The 22,876-nt window shown below is 42.4% G+C and overlaps 1 protein-coding gene across 1 annotated transcript; it reads left to right on the plus strand.

The window, feature by feature from the left end:
* The first annotated feature begins 6,234 nt into the window (after positions 1 to 6,234).
* CLTRN (collectrin, amino acid transport regulator) lies at positions 6,235 to 18,127 on the plus strand. Its single transcript, XM_033147362.1, has 7 exons — positions 6,235 to 6,578; positions 6,957 to 7,040; positions 7,816 to 7,874; positions 10,857 to 10,942; positions 13,459 to 13,575; positions 15,004 to 15,198; positions 17,567 to 18,127. The coding sequence occupies exons 2-7, from the start codon at positions 6,974 to 6,976 to the stop codon at positions 17,724 to 17,726; spliced, it is 684 nt and encodes a 227-aa protein (XP_033003253.1). The 5' UTR covers positions 6,235 to 6,578; positions 6,957 to 6,973; the 3' UTR covers positions 17,727 to 18,127.
* The last annotated feature ends 4,749 nt before the right edge of the window (positions 18,128 to 22,876 follow it).

Raw genomic sequence — 22,876 nt, forward strand, 5'->3', positions numbered from 1 at the left:
CAAATAAAGAATAAATAACTAACCCCCAACGTGCAAAAGAGATGTAATCCCAAAGAACTGTGTTACAGGGTTGTTCTAAACCACTTCCAACTGGCAATATTAATTTATGGTATTTATGAATCCAAAGGAGCTCAGGGTCATATGCCAGAAGCAGTAAGGCAAAATACATTGAAAATGAATAAAAAACATACACAAGCTAAAAATGAAATAATAATTCTAACCCCATTTGTCTATTCAATTCAACATGACTTCAGAGTAGACTTTGTTAGGGTTGCTAATCATCAATCATCAAAACACTAACTTCTACTAAGGATTAAACATCTCATTATCAAAATAAATGTCTAGCTTTTTTTAATAAAAAAATCAGCTGATGTAAATCTAGGGTAAGTTCCAAAGCTGTGTTTCCACCACAGAGAAGGCCTTTCTGCACCCTCTCACCATGAATGCTGGCAGGGATCAGAAGCAGAGTCCTCTGTCTCTGCGTCACCACTCTGCCTCTCATCACCCCAAATTTTAAGGAGGAGGCAATCCTGCAGATATTTGGACCTTGAATCTTTTAGGGCTCTACAAACAGTTTCCAGCACCTCGAAATCCAGTACTACAGAGGCAGCCAATGCAGAACTTTTAGGGTCAGAGATACCAGATCATATATCACTGCCCTACTTAATAACTTGGCAAACACATTCTGCACTAGTTGTAGCTTCCAGTTTGTTTTCGAGTGCAGCCCCACGTAGGCAGACTGTAATAGTCTGAATGAGACCATCAGAACCCAGGTAACTGATAGCAGGTTGTCTTGTTCTTTGAAGGGCCATAGCTGAGAAGAGATGCTCTTTGCTACCACAATCACCTGAACCTCCAACAACAACAACAGTGAACCAAAGAGAAACCCCACGCTATGTAGCTGCTCCTTCAGCGGGGGTGCTACACAATCCAAATCTGGCTGTCTTCCCGTTTCCTGGACATGAGAGGTATGTGTCCATAGTACCTTCAGCTTATCAGGGTTCAGTCATAGTTTATTGGCCCTTGTTCAGTCTGTCACTGCCAACAGTACATCTACTGCATCTCCTGATTCAGATGGCAAGAAAACTGGCAGTGCTTCCCCTCATTACCCTGGATGTCTGACTTCGCCTAGCAGTTTCATAGCATGGGAGACAAGATAGAATCACAATTAAGGATCATATATCTCTTTTCACATTTGAAATTGGCTGCAACTGTCTTGTCTTTTCAGTTTACTAGGAAGGGTCAAGCAATTACCAGACAAGTCTTCCAAAATCTTCCAGGACAGTAATATATTTACATACTTGGCCAAGGGAAGTTAATTTTTAGTGCAAAACAGTAGTGATTAACTCCCCCAGAATTTGACACAGTTGGAGGTCTGTGCATAGCTATTAATTAACTTCTATGAGCGTCTAGTAAAATTTTGACTGTCCTAGGCATTTAAAGGGAACTAGAGAAAGATGAGTTTTTGCCACATTGTCCTTATTTCTCCTTTTTGGTCCCTTAGAGCTATACAAAGATGAAGAGAATAAAGAGGCATGAGGTCATTTAAAGAGGAAAAAACTAACCAATTTGGCATAAGCCAGCAAGGGAGAACCTGTGGCCCCACAAATGTTGCTGGGTTCCAGCTGCTGTCATCTCCCACCATTGCCCATGCTCACTGGGACTGATGGAGACTGAAGTGTGACAATATTTGGCAGACCACAGGTTCCCCATCTCTGGCATAAATGGTGCAGCAGCTGTTTCAGCTCAGTTTGGGTGTCCCGGAAGCAGCACCAGATTGACTCCTGCTAGTGTGCCTGAACTGCCCTGGCCTTCCTGCTGTCTTCCCCCCTCACCATCCCAGTATGTGTCAGAGATGCTTCTGCCAGGAGGTTGGGTCTATGGCCCCTCAGATTTGCACAAAACCAGAAAAGTGTACTATTGGGCAGGCCGCAGGCCTGGGCACGCCGAGTCGTCCTCTTATATACCTGCTGGGCTTAGCTGTGGGATTGGCAGCAGCAACACAGTGGTCAGGCATTTGTTTTGCATGCAGATGGTCCCAGGTGCGACCCCTGGCTTTTCCAACATGGGCTGGGAAAAGTCTAGGTGGAGAGCCTTGAGGTGGGGGGCCCTCCAGGATTTCCCTGGTCCCGGAAACAGAGGCACACGTTCTCGCATAAACACTTTGCCCTCTGGAAATTGGAGCCCTCTTTGGGATGCAGGGCCCCAAAGCAAAATGGTTGGCTGCAAAGCCATTAGTAAAATTCCTGGCAGATGGAATATTGACAGGCGAAGCTTTTGCTGCAATTGAGTTTTCCTACTAGGTGACGCAAGTTGCTGTGCTGTGCTGTGCAGTATGTGGTGTAGGAATTCTTAATGTGGTTTGCTAGTGCAGTTTTCTGCCTTGTTCAAATCTTGTTCAGAGGGGGGAAATGTAGTTCAGGAGCCACAGGAAAGAGTTATAAGCACAGCCAGAAAAGAAATGAAAGCATTGAGGAAGTAGGAGGCATGGAAACACAATGTCTGATGAATGATCTAACCACCCAAAACTACTGAAACAAAGTTTCCACAATCAGATTATCCCCATATCAGATTATCCCCATATCTGGTAAACCTGAATTTGCTAGGGGAAAGCATCAAGATTGTTGTTGTTTGAGGGTAATGTCATGTGAACTATGCAAACAGCTGCAAACACAGTGTGGGTGAGCCCCTGCTAGGTGTAAATAAACTGTGTTCATTTACTTTGCAGTAGCCTCTCCTGCACTGACATCCGAAGCAGGCCACATGAATAACCACAACACTTGTTGCTGTTTTGGTTTTTTAAAGCATAAGAATATTAAACAGAGTGTTTCATCTCCTAGCAAATCTCATTATATTTATTAGAGAGGAGCTGCGACTCAGATGCATTCAACAACATTTACTACCTGGTTAAGAAGCTGTATGGAGTGACTGAAAAGGCAATTGCACTGCCTATACAATTTATCATGGAAGCTGGTGGGTATAAAAATGGATTGAAAACAACTAAACTTTTTTAGAGTGGAGTTCCGGAATAAAGCTTTTCTTCAGTTATAAGCTGTGAAGCCCGGAAACCCAAAGTTCAGCTAATTAGCTGCTAGCCACAACATGTTTACTTTGGTGATGAGAGAGGGTGGGGGAGAGAAGTCAACAACTACAAATCTCGGAAAACTATTGACATTGTTTTTACCAGTGTTGGATGAGCACTCCACCCTTCTTAATACTGTGAAAATGATCGAGTTTTGTGTGTGTGTGTGTGTGTGTGTGTGTGTGTGTGTTTTAAGAACATTGTTAAATTGCCATTTTGTCTGGCATCATCTCCAGAAGCCCCTAATTCATCATAACTAGTGTCTGGTGACCTTAGGGCAAATGTTTAGGAGCGACTCATTCGAATGCTCCTTCACACATCCAGCTGATTATTCTGCACAGAAGGAAGTGGTGAGTAAATCTATTAACCTCCTGTGCTGAATCATGATCTGGGGCCAAGTACAGCGCTCCCTGTTTGATTACTGGATGACTTACAAGTGAATGTGGCCACCATTGAAGAGTACAGTGGTGTGAGTTGTCTGCAGTATTTGATCTGCAGAGGCTATTTCACACATGCAATTCACCCTTGATGTTGGAGTCACCAAGTGATGAGCACGTACATGAGGCTTCAGCTTCAAAACCAAAACATTAAACTACTGCTTCATTATACCACACTGTGGAATGTACATTTACATACCCTCCAATAGTTCTCCAATGAGAATAGGGACATCCTATTCCATGATGATGATGATGATGATGATAAATAATTTTATTTATATCCCACCCATCTGACTAGGTTGCAACCCTGCACTCAGCTCTCACCTGTAGCTCCTAGAAGCTTTCAGCATGTGACAGCAGCCACACCCCAGGAACGGCTTTGACTGGCTGCCTAAACCAGGTGAGGGTAGCTGGTGGGTCTCAAACCCTCAATGAGTAATGGTCTTCCCCTGCATTGGAAGACAGGTTCTAGCAGATTGAGCGGATGTGACCAATAGTGGCTCCAATGGTCAAGAAGGTGGTTTCTGCATTATAGAAGGAAGTGAGGGGCAGATGGGGCTCATCAGTGTGGGAAGGTAGCCCATCTAGGAGAAGGAAAACTCTGATCCTAAACCTCCACTGCCTTGTGGGATATCTTCGGAAAATGAAAAAGCTAAAGAGTAAACCCTACACAAATCCAGAATGGATCCCTAAGACGGTTGGAATGCGTCTCCTTCCAGAAACTCCTGCAGCCAAGTTGGTGCCAAATGGATTGTTCTAATTTCCTTTGCACCACATCATTGAGGTTGGGGGGGGTCTTTTTGTGTCGGTAGCCCAGTCCCTCATACACACTGTCCAGGCTTGTGCCCAGGGGAGGTCACTTCAGTGCTGCAAACACAGCAGTTTGACTCTCAAGACAGATGGATGCCAACAGTACATGAAGGAGGAAAGGGAAAATGACAAGAATGGTTAAAAAAAAATTCCAGCCATATTGTTCCAGATATAGTTTCACCATGCAAAACAAAACCAAGTAAAATTGAGCCTCAGCTGTGTGGGATGTAAAACGCAGGAGCAGTCAAACACAGCATTGCTAGAGTGGACCTAGAAAGAGAGCTCTCGGCCAGCCAGTCGGAACCCGCTGTTTTCCCTGGGCTGGGATAGACTTCCTCTGTGTAACTGGAGATGGGTGTGGTCTCACCTGGGCAGGTTAACACAAAACCACAGGGACGAGACTCCATCTTTCTCTGTTTTGGACCACATTCTCAAGGAAGGAGCACCACTTAAGTGCTTCCAGCCAAGAGACCACAAAGGAACTGTTTTCCCTTATGGAACAGTCTCCTGAGTAAATGTAACTTTTACTAAGTTTAAGTCTGCTGTCTGGGATCCAATTGTGAACAGATGATTTCTCATGAGTAAACTCTTTTTATACTTTTATAGAAGACTGTGTAGTGTCTTATTTTGAGAGGGATTAATGGGGAAAATACCAGGACATTTATTACAGAGGTTTTAACAAACCTGAGCAAGCTATCTGCTGCGTGTGTGTTTAAAAAGTGGAATGAGAACTCCGCTAATTTCTGGGACTTGTAAACACAAGTTGGAATAGGATATTTTAAACAATATATCCTCTCCTGCATCCCAAAACATTTCCACAAGCTGAAGTTATTTTGGTATATATGCTACAAGCGTTGGCATAAATAATAAATGCTCCAAGCTTTCAAAGAGTAGAATTCCAAGTATATGTTAATTAGTCTGTGCTTGCTACCCAAGATAATGCTAAGCACACACAGTTTTGCGTTACAGAGAAGTCCCAGTGATTTCCTTGGAATTTGGTGTTTTTTCATACAACTACACATAAGGCCAGCTAGACGGAGCCAAAGAACTAGTACACACATGAGTTTCAAGCACTTTCCAGAATTAATACATAAATTATTGTTTGTATTATTTATTTATTTAATTTGTATACCATTCTTCCTCCAAGGATCACACAGCAGCTTACAGTTTATAAAAAATACCAACATACATAACATAAGAACAAACAAAACAATAACACTCTCCACACACACAGTTTACATGGCCATAGATTGTTTAATTTGCCAAATGCCTGAGAGAAAAATAATGTTTTTGCCTGGCACCTAAAGATAGGTAACGAAGGCATCAGGCAAGCCTCCCTGGGGAGAGCATTCCACAGATGGGGAGTCACTGCAGAAAAGGCCTGTTCTCATCTTGACACCCTCCGGACCTCTCGCGGAGGAGGCACACAAAGAAGGGCCTCAGATGACGATCACAGGGTCTGAGTCTGTTTCCATGGGGAGAGGTGGTCCATGAGATATTGCGGTCACATGGTGTATTTGAAAGTCATGCCTTTGAATGTCATTAATTCTTAGGGCCCTCCAGCCAGCCGGTTGTGTGTGTCCTGTCGGTGGTTGTGTGTATCTGACTGAGTACAATAGCCACAGGTTCAAATGGAGCTGGTAGACAGCATCCTTTCCCTTGATATGTCCTCACATAGAAATGACTGTTCAGGTAGCCTTTACTGTAATGCACAGCTTGGGACTGAGATCATCAATATTCTAAAGCAGACATACTTTCTGCTTCTTCTGAAGCAGCAGATGACAACCAGCAGGCAAAAAGAATGTGTTGCCCTCCAAAAGTTGATGGACTCCAGCTTCCATTAATCCCTCCCAGACAGCGTGACTATTGACCAGGGATGGTAAGAATTTCAGTTCACAGCATCTTGAGGCCACAGGTTCACCACCTGTGCTCCTACAGACTGCTGAATTGTCAAGTTTTACAATGTGAAACGGATTGTTTTTCTCTCTCTCATATCCCGTGGTCTCCAGGAGGTCCTGTTATGTCATCGCAGTGGAATGCTGAAGAATGCCAACAACAATCCAAAACCCTTTGAAAAATATTTACAACTAACAAACATAAAATCAGGGCGAAAGTTTTGTATGGCCATTTAGCTGGGGACAAGATGAGAGGTCGAAGAGTACAGTTCTCTGGACAAGTGTGTTGCTTCCTGGTTGTTTCCTTTACTTCCATCCAAGGCTATTTGTCTACGTGACATATTCTTTTGGCAGGTAACTTCCTTCACAATTTATGATCATGTGTGGCAGTATAGTACAAATTCACTAAAACAGTTTAAAAAAACCCAGCATTTAAATAAGGTGGTGTGTGTGTGGTGTTTATGACTGAGAGGACAAAGTGTTCAGCTGTTGGATATTTATTATATGAAATGTTATGAGAAAGAAAATTAAATACTTCTTACCCGCTTTATTCATGTGCACCTAAGGAGATAAAAGGATGAAAACGGATGCTTCCCCAACTGTTTTTGCTAAGATAAAGGGGGTTAATTATTAAACTTTCTACTTCATCATTTCCTAGTTCTGCTGATGCTTTAATCCTGGGTCATTGGAAGTTTAAGACTGCATTACGTTCTTTTTTGTTTTCCCCTGAAGTTTCCAAGTCTGGAAGGATGTTAGGGGGATTGCTGCTTGCATCTGCCTGGGTTGCTGTTGCATATCCTGAGCTTTGCAAACCAGGTAAGATTCCATTTTATGTCTTAGCCTTCATTCGCTGTTGCTTTGACGATCTGGCACATTGAAAACCTAGGACTGTAGTTCTATGTATATTTCGAAGTAAGCCTTAGAAGTGGGACTAATTTCTGAAGGACCATTTCTGAATACGAAATGATACTGGATTGTCTTGCAATCAGGAGTGCCTTTATTAGGGTTAAAATAACTTTGAGAATTCTGATGGGGCAACTCACAGAACCTTTCCAATAATATCCTCTTTGTCACCAGTCGTTCAACACTGGTTGGCAGGTCTCTGAAAAATAATGACAAATCTGTATAAGTGGTCCATGATTTCTTCACAATTTGTTGGTTGGTGGCATTCAAATGTACAGATTTTCTTCTTTTATGCCTGAATCCTAAGCAAAATTATCTGGAAATCCCCCCCCCCCAGACATCAGTAGAACATTCCAAGTACAGTAATTGTATTTGGGGGTCTCTATTTCCTGAAATATATTCAGAACATGTTTATTTGAAATATATCTGACCTGCCCTTCATCACATTGTGATATAAGGATGGGGTATTTTTGCTCAACATAACAGGGATAATAATATAAATTAAGACCAACCTATAGAACTACAACATAAAAACACAAGGAGGAGATAAAATTCGAATATGAGTAATAATAATAATAATAATAATGCTCTGATGAACTGAAGAACACAAATTAATAACAAAGCTCCATTGACTAATTTATACGTGCATGAATATACATTTTACTTTATCCCTTTTCCTTTGTAACAGATACAGAGAATGCTTTCAAAGTGCGGATTAGTATCAAAAGAGCTCTAGGAGATAATGCAGTAAGTGAAATATTTACATCCACTTTTTCTGGTGAAAGTTTTACAAGAGGCCAATTAGTGTTGACTGTGTCATAAAAGAGATATAAGCTTGCCTATGAATGTTATTAAATTGTCCATCCAGTAAATTTTCTGACAAATTTTTTCATTCTTTGAGATCTGAGCAACGCTTTTCATCCATTTTAAACACACACACACAAACACACTTTCTGCAGCAGACTTCCAAACTGTCATTCTTTTCCAAACTATTTCAAGTACTTACGCTTAGTATGAAACACACAGTTTATGAGGCTGTCAAACCCTACTGGAATCATTATTTTGGTTGTCAGCTGCATAGATCGAGACTATTGAAGGATTAAATGAATGTTATCAAATACTGTGGTCATGTAACTCTCTCTGTTGGAGTAAGTGTATATTTTGTGTCAGCTTCTGGCTGCTTCAGACATCTCTTCTAGAGAAGGAAACAACGGCTTTTGTTCAGTTGCATGTATACCATATGGTGCCACTTGAAAGGATAACCAGCTGTCCTCTACCCTGATAAGACAAACCCGTATATGAAGCCTCACCAGGGTCTGCCCCTCTATTAGCCCCAATGCTCCTGGATCTACCAAGGCAGCTCTGTCAGCTACATCAGTTATTTTTATTAACATCAACAACATTTACATTTATATACCACCCTTCATCCAAAGATCTCAGGGAGGTTCACAAGATAAAAATACATAATAAGAATAAGAATAATTTATTATTTATACTCCACCCATCTGGCTGGGTTTCCACAGCCACTCTGGGCGGCTCCCAACAGAACACCAATAACAATAATAAAAAAGCAACAACATCAAACATTAAAAACTTCCCTAAACAGGGCTGCCTTCAGATGTCTTCTAAAAGTCAGATAGTTTATTTCCACAGGGTGGGTGCCACTACCAAGAAGGCCCTCCCTGTAGCTTCACTTCTCGCAGTGAAGGAACCTCCAGAAGGCCCTTGGTGCTGGATCTCAGAATAAAAGCACAAATAAACAGAACAAGAACAAAACAATAACCCCCCCTCCCACAAACACATGTAAAAGGTTGTAGAATAATAGTTTATATGAGGAGATGCGCTCCTTGAGGTATTGTGGTCCTTAACCATTTAAGGCTTTATAGGTCAAAACCATAACTTTGAATTGGGCCTGGAAACTAATTGGCAGCCAGGATGAGTGTAATAGGATCAAAGCATTTTCCCTCGGTGAGCAACCTGGCTGCTGAATTCTGCTCCAGCTGAAGTTTCCGATCTGTCTTCAGAGGCAGCCCTATGTATAATGCATTGCAGTAATCCAGCCTAGAGGTTACCAGAGCATAGGCAGCCGAAGTTAGGCATGGGCCACATGCCAAAGCTGATGGAAGTCACTCTGTGCCACCGAGGCCACCTGAACCTCGAGCCACAGCAAAGGACCCAGGAATACCCCCAAGCGATGTACCTGCTCCTTCAAAGGGAGTGTAACGCCAGCAATAGCAGGCAACTTCCCATCCATCCAGTCTAAGGAACCACCCACTAACAGTGGCGCAGTCTTATTAGATTGAGTTTGTTGGCTGTCATCCAGTCCATTGCTGAGGCAAGGCAACGGTCCACCACATCCACTGCCTCACCCGCAGATGTAAAGGAGAAGTAGAGCTGTGTGCCATCAGCATACCCCCAAACTCTGGATGGCCCCACTCAGCAGTTCCATGTAGATGTTAAACAGCATGGGGGATAAAATTGAGCCCTGAAGAACTCCACACTGAAGGCTCCATGGGGCTTAAGAACACTCTCCAAGCATCACCCTTTGGAAATGGCCATCCAAATAGGACCAGAACTACTGCAAAGTGGTGCCACCCATCCCTAACTTGGACAGCTGCTCCAGAAGAATACCATGGTTGATGGTATTGTAAGCCACTAAGACAGGGTGGTCCAAATTTTCATACCAAGTGGGTTGCAAGAGTGCTGCCTTGTCATGTGGAAGCAGGGAGTGAGGTCAAAATTGGATGCCTCCCACCCAGATTTAAATACCTAGAACAGTGACATAATCATTGTGAAATATTTTATTTGTATTATATTGTATTTAAGGATGATAAATTCATTAAAATACTAATTCACCGGATGTGCAAACCTTTTGTATGTCAAGTGAATCAGCAAGTGAATCAAGTTAAGTAGCTATGGGTACTTTACTGGAACACAAAAGGAATATTGTGAAATTCTAGGAAATTACAAATCATTCTTCCTAACTAAAGAGACAAGGAAGAGATGGAATTTTTAACCGGGATAAAAAATTACATTGGATATAAAGATACATTAAGTTCAAACTGCATTTAATTACAAATGAACTGATCTGAATTATTGCACAATTAAATGTGGATGCTTTGATGATTTCTAGGTAACATGTTCAAACACAAATCATTTTTTGCATTCACTGTCTTGCTCTTTGTTGTTCTTTTCATAGTAGAGATTGGCAACTGGTGATATCCTGGCCAAATCCAGACCCCTAACAGTTGTTGTTGTCTGCTCCCTCTCCCCGCAGCCGTGGCCCAGTTTCCATTCTAGAAGAATAGAATAGAATATGTAGCTGTGATCACGGGATTCAGGATCAAACTACATGTTCCACCTCTGCTGCATGTCTCCAAGCCTGGCTGCTTATTCTTCTTTGCTAAGGACTTTGTAGGCCAAAAGGGCACTTGGAATTGTGCCTGAAACATAACCATCAGCTCTTTAAACAGTTCTCATGTACAAGTGACAGGCAACTGCTGGCTAAAGTTTCCAGATTTTATCTTTGTAATAAGAGCACCTTTTGATAGGAAGGCCAGATACAAACTTGACTAATTTAACAAATACATTTAACTAATTTAACTAATAAATACACAGCACATTGTAGTTACCTAGCCTGGGTTTCACATGAGCATGTTAGCTGAAAAGCAATAAAAGCTTCTCCCTCTGCCTCGCTATCCATAACAGTGTATGTGTGTGTTTTTACAGTACACTTGGGATGCTAATGAAGAATACCTATTTAAAGCAATGGTGGCGTTTGCCATGAGAAGATATTTCAGCCAAGAAACCACCCAGTGAGTATGCCTAATTTTCCTGTCAGTCAGCCTTCCCCAACCTGGTGCCCTCGAGATGCTTTGGATTAAAACTCCCACCAGGCCCAGCCAGATGTAATTCAGAGCATGCACACTCCAGAATGATGCAGAGCAAAAGACTTGAAACACAGAGGACTTGCTAAAGTAATTTGGGATAAAGCCCAAGGCCTTGCTGTTCCAAAAAAGGAGCCAGCAATACCAAGTGGTCCAGTCAACTAAACATTCAATGGAACATGCCTTACTGTTGGATCCCAGCCCAGAAGGGGAAAGCTTGTTTCCTGGAAAATGGAAGAATAGCAGCAGCTCCTTTTGTATTATCTCTTTGTCATCACTATCTAGCTTGATGGAGGCTCTCCTGCATCAGCTATTCTGAACAGGTTTACATTTGTTTATAAGCATATTTGCTTTTTGCTGGAGCAAGCAGAAACAGTCCCAATGTAAATGCAAATTTTGCACATCCATATTAAGAAATAATAACATTTTGACAACAGCTTTCCCCCCAGTGGTGATTTAACCATACTTTGTGTCTTACTTAACAGATCTGTCAAATTATTTGTGCAATTCCTAAAGGACAACACACGAGGCGTTGATCATTCTGTGTTAAAACTAACTCACTGTAGCCTTTGTGAGGGGTTTGTTACTTCAGTTTCCGTAATCTGTGACTTGTTTAAAATGCTGAACAGATGCTTAGTGTGACGGGGAAGTTATACTTTAGAACAGCCAATAAGTAAGAACACTCACTTTCATTCAGATGAATTATGTTAAATCCTTGAGTGCAACTGGGTTGAGTCCAGACCAGTGCTGGAACTACATAATTTTCCATAGGGGACAAAAGTCTGCCCTGTTGCCCCCTCTCACTGCAGGTTTGTGTGCCCCTGCTAACATGACAAGGAAGCCTTCATTCTCTTCCTCCATAGAGGTTGGAGTCGGCACCCACCAATGACGGGTGGCTCAAGACATTTTGCTGCCTGAGGCGAAGGACAAGATGGCACCTTCTCCCAAGAAGCCAGTTTGACTGGTAGTTGAATCTTACTCGAATACCAGTGAAAGGACAGTATCTTCCACTGCACTTGAGGGTATCAGGCTAGCATAAGGAGGACAGGGCAGGTCACATGGCATTCATAGTTCTGTCCCCTCCCTGCACCTCAGCATCTGCCGCCTGAGGCAGCTGCTTCACTTTGCCTCATTGTCAGGCTGGTCCTGTTTCTTCTGTTTGTCAGCCTCCCACCACTGCCACCACCAAGGAAGGTCTTTATTTCCTACACTGTGTGTGTGAGAGAGAGAGAGAGAGAGAGAGAGAAACCTCCTCCAGTTGTGATTTTAATTCGTTTTAAGTTGTTTTAATGCTGTATTTTATAGTATACCAATAAGTAGTGGTGGTGGTAAATATGCCTTAATTTTTGTATATATCATGATGGATGACTCCAGACTAATTCCATTGATAAAATTAGCGGCAGATGCAACCAAAATACCACAACATGTTATTAAATCTGTAACTTAACATGTAATATATAAAATAAAACATCAGTAATAAGTAACAGAAATAGTGTTACAGTGCTGTTAAGCAGCCAGAAGATGTCACCGTTGAACAGAGGTAAAATCCTGTGCCTGTTTTTTTTTTACCTCAGGATACTTTTTTTTTTTAAGAGCCATGTTACAAATGGATCAAGGTCAGAAGGGCCACCAACATTGGCTCTGCACACTGATCATCTCCTGCACTAGCCAAGAAGTGGGTTGGACTTTTTAAAGCCCCTCCTTTCCAGTATGAGCAGCAGAGATGGTGGCAGAACCTAAGCTGCTGGCTTCCATTTTCCAGCTTTGACCACATGGATGGGCAAAAGCAACGAAAGTGCTTTTGTTGCGAGAGGGGAAAAGAAGTATGGGATCAGCTATCATGAGAGACAGATGGGAAGCTCTCGGATATTGAGCCTTCAGGCCACCAGCGGCCTATTCCATTTGCTTACAGACTTGGACTAATTTCTGTGAGGCAATGAAGTGCATACCAGAAATGCAGGTTTGCTCAATTAAAGTGCTTTGACACTCTAACACAAGCATTTTTGCAATGGGCTTTTTGCAGTTAGGAAAGTAATGGGGAAATGCTCTGAAAAGTGTGGGGTGAACAAATGATTAATGGGAAGATGTATAAATACCTCACAAGCAAATTGGGGTGAATGCTCGATAAACAGGCCTAAGCTGTAAGGAAGAACAATGAAAGAGCAACCTAAAAGATTTGGCTCAATGGGCAATCATTGCCTTCCAGAGTCCACTGTGCGACTGGTCTTCTCTCAATGCTCCATACTGTATTCTGTTTTCCATACCACATCTTGAATTGGGGACGTAATAATAAAGAACAACACCTCCTTAATGAAGGGGCTTGATTTCCAGATAATCTTGAACCTGCCCCCTGTCTTTTGACTACTTAGGACTTGGTTGTCATTATTCCCTGTTTGTTGATAATCCCCTTTGTCTTCTTCTTCGTCATCCTAAACAATTCACAGAATTTCCAACGTATTGCTCTGCAACGTAACAGATCGGGTATCATTTTGGTTTGTGGTCACAGATTCATCCACAAATGCAACAACTATTCCTAGGAGTGATGTGGAAGCTGCCATAAGGTACTGCATCAGCCATTCATATCTTCTCACAATTATTGTTCTCACCAAGCATATTATCTGTTATTAAGCATTTGCATTGCATTGCTGGTCAGAATTGCTTAGAGTTGCATTTATAGCTCTCCAGTAATTCAATCTTGTAGGCTAGATTCCAAGAGAGTGGCGTGTTCAAATCTACACAGTGGCCTTCATACTAGAAAAGGGTTTTAAACCTGTGTTCTCTGACTCCATGCCCAAAAATCATTTTTTCACATAAATTTCCTGTTATCAATGCTTTTAATCACTTTGAGCTATATATATATCCCTTTCATTTGTATCATTGTAAGAATTGCTTTCTGCTTTTATAAAGCACAGTGGAAATGTACTCTTCTCTCACTTCCTCATTTATTTTTTTAATCACATTTAAACTGGGAAGAGGGGAGCTTATTTGAGGGGAGAAGAATAGTCCATTTTGGGACCTCCATGGTCTATTGTATGTTAGGAATTTCTTAATGATAGTGCCTATAAGTGGGGAATCCAGGAAGGTTTCGTTGGAAAATAGTTGTTATGGGTGTTTTTAACTTGCTGTTGAACTTAGGTTGTTGCTTTTTAATCATGTTATCTTTTAGAAGTGTAATGCCTCTGGTTTGAATAAATGCGAATGTGGCAATGAATGAGACTGCATTCTTCAAGAAAGATTAACTTTTAAGCTTATGAGCAGATTAAACTGTTTTCTACAGAGAAACTCAAAACCAACTTCACTGCAATTGTGTGTGTCTGGGGCGGGGAGGAGATTACTGATTTGTTGGACCATGGTAAGAATAGTGGAATGCACTTTGTTTTGGCTGCTCTTCGAAGCATTTACACTCTGCATAAGCAGATTTACCATAAGTCTCTTTCTTCATCTGTGGCATGCAGTTCCAACACCTTGGACTTAAAAATGTTGGCCATCTTGATAGGAGATCTTGAAATGTTTGTTATGGTACCACCAGCCCCTATTGCTAAAGGACAGTTAAGAACTAATAAAAATGCTGCTCAGTGCTGAATTAAGGGGGGAGGAGGGGAATAGGGTTTTAATGAAATCCACAAGCCCCACACCCCAATTTTAACCAAGCCATGGTCTCCCAGAACATTGTAAAACCAGTAAGAATTCAATGTGTGGTTTGGTAAGAAGGACAAGGTCCTTGTACTGTAATTCAAGCACTGCTCCTTTTATAGGGCACCACAGCAGCCCAAAGCAGACTGAAGGGCTGCAGTGAAGAGGAGAGGAAGGGGAAATCCCATCCCATCCAGTGGCATGATGTTGGATCTTGCCCCAAACGTTTACGTGTATAACGGTTGCAATAAAATGCATAGCTATTTGCGCAATCACCAACATTTATAATGTGAAAACAAAACAATTAATGAAAGGGGGAAATGAACAAGACGTCCTACTTCGTATCTCTTTTTAAGGAAGAACAAAAACCGAATCAACAGTGCCTTTTTACTGAATGATGATGCGCTGCAGTTTCTGGAAATCTCGTCCACTTTAGCACCACCAGTTGAAGGCTCTATGCCGACGTGGCTGATTGTGTTTGGTGTTGTCCTTTGTATCATTATGGTTGGAATTGCTTACCTTATAATATCCGGAATCCATCAACGCAAAAGGTGAACACTGCATGCTTTTATGTTTTTGTGTTGGCTTTTAAAGGAACTGTAGGTTTTGGGAGGGAGCGGTTGCTTAAAATGACTGTCCATCCCTTCACTGAGACTTCAAGGGACCTAACAGCAATAATTCAGAAACAAAGAGGTCAATTTTTAAAAGTTCAAAAACAGAACTTCCAAATTTATGGATTTCCCCCCATAGTCAAAGGAGAATAATAGACCCACGAACTAGCCACATCATAAACACGCCAAGAGAAAACAGTTTCATTTAGCACTTAGCGCCTGAATGCTGTGAGGAGGGGGGTCAAGCCAGATCTACTGAAGCAGTGGGTTCCATAGCCTAGGTACCAGAATGGAGAAGAGCTCTCCCGTATACGAACCAGCTATTCCTTTGAAGGTGGTGGGACACAGAATTGGATCACCGACCTGAGCTGGAGAGCAAGATATATGGGAGGAGGCTGGTCAAATTTGTTGGTCAAATTCATAACAAAAAAGGAAAAGTCATATTTAACTACCAGTTTCTATTTGGGGAACATTTACAGAGTGTGTGGCCTTGCTCCTGCTTCTTGATCTCTGCATTTTTCAATACCTGACCCCTGGCAGTTAAGTTATAGGGTTCCACAGGGTGTTATTTTCTCCCCAGTGCTATTTAATATCCATATGAAGTTGCTGGGAGATTTGGAGCAAGGTGTGAGTGCAGAGATTCGAGAGAGGCCATGCTGGATCAGTGCCTGGATGCAGTGGTGGGGTGGATGAGAGGAAATAAGCTGAGCATGAATCCTGGCAAGGAGGCGGCAGTGTAGGCGAGTGGTTCCAGTGTCTGATCAGTTGGTCCACTGCCTGCCCTGAATGGGGTTACACCTCCCCTGAAGGAGCAGGTATGCAGTCTGGTAGCGCTTCTGGATCCAGCTTTGTCACGGGAAGCCCAGGCAGCCTGCGTGGCTAGAAGCATCTTTTACCAGCAGCTAATGGTATGACAACTATGGCTGTTCCTAGACAGGGAGAGCTTGACCTCAGTAGCTCAGGCATTGGCGACTTCAGGGTTGGATTTAAGTCTCTGCTCTCTTGTGTGGGGCTTCCCTTGTGCCTGACCCAAAGCCTACAGTTAGTGAAGGATGCCGCAGCACAGCTGCTGACAGGTGTGCAACCCTGTCAACATGCAACATCTCTGCACAGAGATCTGCACTGGCTGCCAATCTGTTACCGCCAAGGTGTTACTACAAAAACCCGTAATAGCTTGGAACCAGTTTACTTGTGGGTCCACCTTATTCCATATAGGCCCACCTGACATTGCACGAGACACCTCACCGGAGACTGCAGGGAATGTGGATGTGGCATCAATGAGTATGAATAGCTTTTGGCCAATTGAGGGAGACATGAAAGTGAAGGCAGTCAAGTGAAGGCAGTCATGTTGCAATCAAGGAAGGCACTTTCCATTTATTTTTAGCAAAGCTCACCACCCAAGGAACTATATACTTTTATGGCAGTCAGTATTACTGATATACAAGTCCTGACTGAGCTTGTTCCCGCATGTATTATGGAGCTGAAGAAATGCTATGGCTGACCTTTGAGTTTGTTATCTCCCCTAAGCAGCTGATGCTTCATCATATATGGCAGGGGAGGGTCTTTCCCTGTGAATCAGTGGTTGGCAAGGTCAGAAATCAATCTGGAAATAACCCAAGAAGAGATTGCTAAAATGCTCCTTCTAGTCAAGATGGAAAAAACAGGGAAATTTTGGTAGGATAGTCATTGTTTTTATCGCAATTGTATCATAGGTGGGGTAATCTAGAAAATAAGTTGTGTGAAAGGCAGAATAAACAGGTGAAAAACTTGGTTGTGACAGAAGCTGCAGGGAAATGTCTAACTGTAAATGAAGTTCATTTTTGTTGGATGATGAGAGGTTGATGAATGTGCTAGAATCTCAGTTGTTAAAACAGTATTTGCCAACCTGGTGCCTTCCAGCATGCTGGATTGGGTTGGCGAAGGCTATCTTAAACATAGACAATGTCTTGCTGCTGGATTACACCACACATACTCAAAGATCTCCTAAGAGTGCCTTTAGCCAAGAGCTACGTCAAGTTGCATTAGTAAAGAAAAAGCACAAGGAATATGTTTTTTTCTCCTGTGCAGCCCTCACAGGGCAGACTGAAGATCCACATTTATTACAGGGTGGGCTTTGCATCTTTTGGGGTGGGGTGGGAAGAGGGCTTACTTACACAGCCAGTAACACTCTAGGCTCGCCTGCCATCTGGCTGCACTGCAGCCCAGATGCTACCAATCCACTGTACTAAAATGGATTTAGGTACGTTGAAATCATGTTTCCCAAGTCATGCTTCTCGAGGACAATAACTTTCTCCTCTACTCTTTTCAGACGTAATAAGGCACCTGAAGAAATAGAAGGTTTGGAAGATAAATGTGAAGCAACCGTAACAATAGAAAATGGAATTCCGTGCGATAGCTTGGATTTAAAAGCTGGCCGTATTAATGGAGTCTATGCAGCAGCAGATGACGAGCGCTTCACACCCTTATGAACTGTCTCGGTTTCTCTCGTGCCCTTCCTTGGGACTCTGACCTCATTTTATCTAGCAGTTAAGGATGATTATCGAAGAACAAGAAGAGAACAAAAATTGTGTACTTTGCCTTGTTTTCATTCTGCGATTCCTTTTATAAGCGTGTTCATACATACACACCCAAATTCAGTTCTCTTCGAAAGGTTCATGGAAAGAGCAAATCTAACTCCCCATGCTTAGCGTTCTTTGGACCTATCAGAGATTTGAGGACAAAGGCCATTTCGCAGCAGGAACAGTATTAGTAGGGACAGATGGATCACTCCGTTCCTGCTCCCTATAACTTTTGCATATTTAATTCATAAACTTGTTCCGTCCCGCATTCAATTAAAAGGAAAAAAACAAACCCAAATGCCTGCTCTTTTAAAAAAATTAAGTATTTTGAACATATTTCCGCAAAATTATTCTTCCAAAATACACATTTCAAAATAAGTATTTCTGGGATCCAGGAACAACCATTTGCATTTCTCACAGGACCCCTGTGTAGCATTTAAAAATGCAATTTTGTATCTTTTGAGCCAAAAGCAACATCACAAGATCGAGAGAAGTGTGAAAGCTGAAGAATAACTGCATAAGGATCTCTATATATTAATGAGGGAGGTTCAGATCACCAAAAACAAATTCTTCAAGCATCCTGACTTGTTACTAGTATTTAAATGTTTAGTTGCCCTTTGCCTTTTACTTTCCGAGTGAGGGGAAAGAGTGAATTGCTTTGATCCAATATACTAACCAACACATGCATTTCATTGAGACCCATGAGAACAGAGGATGGGGGGGAAATGGTTGAGAAAGGAACATTTGCTGCCCTTAGGGGTTTACGGATGATCACTTTTCAGAGACATGTTGTGCTCTTGTCACTGTCACTGTGCCTTTGAAGCATGTTCATGATCTCTTCTGGAATGGCTTTTGAAGATTTCTGCAGGGCTTTAAGAACTAAAGGTGGGTGGGCACTAGCTTCCTGCTCCATCGCTGCTGCCAATAGATGTGCATAGTTTGGTGTAACTGTTATGACCACCTCTGGGCTAACACTCAGAGGTTGAACAGAGGGAAGGAGATTAAGAGGCGCTCATAGGTTGAACCGCAGGGAACAAGAGGAAGCAACAATAGTGCATGTACTGATGTTCAGAGGGAAGAAGCATGCTCCATAGCAGGCCCGTACATGTGTCCTTCTCAAACAACTCTTCAAACAACTTCATACAAACTGTGCTTACTATCTTTTCCAGCTGTGAACCCCATTGAGCAAGGGGATGTATGTCTTTTCCATACATGCTGTGGTGTACTTTTTTTAGACAATAAAATACACTATTACTGAAAGCATCTCAGTCTTTTGAGTTCAAGAACTATAAAGCAGGTATGGATCTCACTACACGAGAGTTTCATTGGGTGGGTTCTGTCATGAACCAGTGACCTTGCACGCGTCTTACACTCAGAACTGTTATGGGATGTCTTTCTCAGGTAGGCAGGATGAGACATTGCTCTGGCTGTCTAATTCTAGTAGCTGCCAACACTACTCAAGCAGAGAATGGGTACTGGGTATCCACAAACGGGAGTTCGCTAATATTTGGATGTCTCTGCACTTTCCTTTCTACATACATGGAGAAACGGCCACCATACTAAAGGTAACATGTTAAATTAGGCCTGGGCGTATTCAGGAGTTAAGGCAGTGGAGATATTACTCTAAACTTGTAAGAGCTCATCCAAGCCTTTAAGTAGTTCTGAAATCAAAAACACTTGGTTCACTCTTATTAGAAAGGCAGCATTAACTAGTGAAAGGCACATAAGTACCCACTGAACACAAATACAGTGCCGTTTTTCTTGGACTAAGCTATTCAGCATGTGGAAATAGACCTGCCTGGGGCACATGCTGGGGTCAAAGAAAAGTTGCTTTCTTGTCCTGACTGGGCTCAGAATCAGAATCTGCCCAGTGCCTTTCTCATCTTCCACAGGAGGTGTGAATGATACCCACCTGCCATTGCAGAACTCTCATGAACTCTAGGATGACTTCTGGTCCAAGTCTTGCAGGGCAGAAATATTTAGATTGTCACTTGATTAATAATAATAATAATAATAATAATAATAATAATAATAACAATAAATAAATAAATAAATAAACCTTTATTGTCACTACACCACCTGTGTGCAGGGAAATTAAACGAGCCCCCCTTCCCCCCCCCCACACACTCAGTCTTGTTCACGCTCTGTGTGCTTGTCGGAAGCCAATTGCTATTTTTTTCCCATTCAGCAGCCCAACAGCCCACGGATAAAAACTGTTCTTTAACCTGTTGGTTGAAGAGTTCTGGGTCTAACTCTGCAAATGCACATCCCCTTCCTTACCCCTCCTCTCATTCTTTGTAATAGGATGTAGGCCTTCTTGACAGTCAAGCAAGACTTGGACTTGGGGAAAATCATATGACCCTAGGTCAAGGTGCCATACCTGTCCTCCAGATATAAACATGATAGTAAATCCTATGGATTTCAGTGGGACCTCCAAGTTGATTTGCTTACAACAGTAGGCCTAGCCTTACAGCACAATTCTATGTATGTCTACTCAGAGGACCATTGACTTCAATGGGGCTTCCATAGAACTACAGCATGGGTGGTTCCCTCCATTTAGTGGTGGACTACAGCTCCTTGTCTTTTCTGACCATTTGTGTTGGTTGATAGGAGTTGTAGTCCAACACCATCTGGAGGACACCACATTGATTGACTCTTAGATTACAGATTTAAAACCAGAGAATCCATTTGGTCTTCATCCATTGGTCTCTAACATGTGAGTGGGCCATTAGTGAGCTGCAGCCTAAAATAAGAATCATAGACTCATAGAATTGTAGAGATGGAAGGGACCATGAGGGTCATCTAGTCCAACCCCCTGCAATGCAGGAATCCACATTTTGCCCAGTGCGGGGCTTGAACAGACAACCTTGATATTGTCTCATGCTCTACTGATGGTATTATTGTAAGCAAAATGACTGTTCTGCCTTACTTGGCAAAAATTGATACAAGCAAATGAAGCACACCAAAACCCTTGAGTCAGGCAGGACCCTTGTCTTATTAAGAGACAACTTCTTTTAAAGGTCACAGTGATGCTACAACCACTCACCAAAAAATCGTCTCAACATTTATATTTCATACATTTCCAGGGAACAGGTTGCAGCACTGCAATGACCAAATAGAGCTTTCCTGATTTTCTGTCCAGGAGGCAGACAGACAATTGATGCATCACAGAGACACCAGGCTGAAAAGAGATAAGGTTGTTAGCACATATTCGGGAACAAAGAAGAGCTGAGATGCTTGATACAAGCCTAATTCTTTGCAGTTTTAAAGGAAAGAGGTTAACAAATTTTAATACACAGAATACCCCCTTTCAGATCCAGAAGTTAATCGGTAATTTACATTTTTAAATTGCCAGCTGAGTAGCTTTGTAGTAAGATTTTTGCAAATTAATTTTAGCCAAAAACCATTCAAACCTTAGAAATATATGTTTATTGTTACTGAGATATCTTCAGCGATGTTATATGTACTGTAGTACAGCACAATAATAGTACAGTACTATTATGTACCGTTATAGATATTGAAATGTTAAATGTGTATACAGTATTATGATTCTGGGTGGCTGGGTGTGCAATAAACAATATTCCCAGTTTAAAGATTTCTGTGAGTGTAAGTTACTGGGTAAATCTGCCAAAATGCACTATTGCCACTTTATATAGGTCCTAATTCACAAGACTCCTAGAACATATGCAAAATGGGTCAACTGAGAATGCTTGCTAACATGTTTGAGAACTAAGGTATTACGTTTTGGGGGAGAATAACCAATGTGGTTGATAGTTAAAAATTGCTCCATCACATTCTACCAAATGTCTGACAGTAATTACTTTTTAAGCTGGCACCAGAAATATGGCAATGCCTGTGAACAGCAGGCTTTCCTGAGGAAAGCATTCCACAGAAGGGAGGCCCTCGAGGATGATGGAGGTTATAATCTAGCAATATCTGGAGGGCCAAAGGTTCCCCATCCCTGCACCAGTGGCGGAGCACATGCCCGCGCTGCCTAGGGTGGGCACGTTCCCAAGGGGGCATGGCGTACTCCCGAGGGAAGCGTGGCATGGAGGGTGCCCCCCTTCCTATGCCCCTGCCCTGCACTGGAAGTGATGATAAAGCACAGGTAGTGTACGGCTCTGGTGCCACCACTCGGTAGGGCTGGCAAAAAGGTCTGAAAGAGGAATCAGGGGTCTCAGCAGGCCAAAGGAAGAAGCAAGGGAGTGGTCTACAGTAGGGGCTGGGGAGCTTTTCCAGTACAAGGGCCGCATTCCCTCACAGGAAGCCTACTGGGGGCTACGTACCAGTGGTGGTGGGGTGTGTGTGAAGAGGCAAAAAGGGGGCAACATCATTAGATGTAACTTCTATCTTTGAGCTGTAGGCCATATTTCAGTTGTGGAAAAGTCAAAGGGTTTTAGAGAGAGAGAGAGAGAGAGAGAGAGAGAGAGAGAGAGAGAGAGAGTAGGAGCGTGACCTGGGGAGAAGTTGTGGCCTGAGGGCTGAATAGAGAGGCTTACTCTCCCCCTTAGGCCAGAGGATTCCCCCCCCCCCCGTGTAGAGGAACCCCCCCCCCCCCGGTGTAGAGGAAAGAGGAAATGGTGAGAAAGACTAGAGGGCAAGCTGGACGAGGTCTGTTGCATAGCTGTCAACCTGCCCTGCTGTTCCCCACTGCTATATACATAGCTGTCAACCCTCCCTGCTGTTTCCCAATGCTATAATAAGGGAATTTCCCGCAAAAAGGGGAAAGGTTGACAGCTATGGTCTGTTGTGATGACACTGAAGTCTGCATATTGGAGCAAGCCCAATCTTTCGCTGCAGACGGCTTATTCTCGTTCTGAAACACGTTCTCAGATATCTGTAAAAATTTGCAAGTTTTCCAAGCTCCGAAAATCTGACAGGACAGATGATAACTAGCTGTTATCATTGACAGGATGTTGGGGAAATATTAACTATAAGTAAAAGCCTTTCAAAAGAAAGCCATAAAACACTACAGGTAATTATGTCTCTCCAAAGTTAATTATTCACTTTTGCATACTTAATTCCTTATGTTTTTTTAAAAAACAAAAACCTACACACCT

Source organism: Lacerta agilis, chromosome 4, assembly GCF_009819535.1.
Source record: "Lacerta agilis isolate rLacAgi1 chromosome 4, rLacAgi1.pri, whole genome shotgun sequence".
Taxonomy (NCBI): Eukaryota; Metazoa; Chordata; class Lepidosauria; order Squamata; family Lacertidae; genus Lacerta; species Lacerta agilis.

What these genes read in the sequence shown, in the direction of transcription:
- CLTRN (XM_033147362.1), top strand. Translation starts at nt 6,974, where the DNA reads ATGTTAGGGGGATTGCTGCTTGCATCTGCCTGGGTTGCTGTTGCATAT. An exon ending in GAGCTCTAGGAGATAATGCA is followed by an intron (nt 7,875 to 10,856) that starts GTAAGTGAAATA and finishes GTGTTTTTACAG; the next exon opens with TACACTTGGGATGCTAATGA. An exon ending in GGAATCCATCAACGCAAAAG is followed by an intron (nt 15,199 to 17,566) that starts GTGAACACTGCA and finishes TACTCTTTTCAG; the next exon opens with ACGTAATAAGGCACCTGAAG.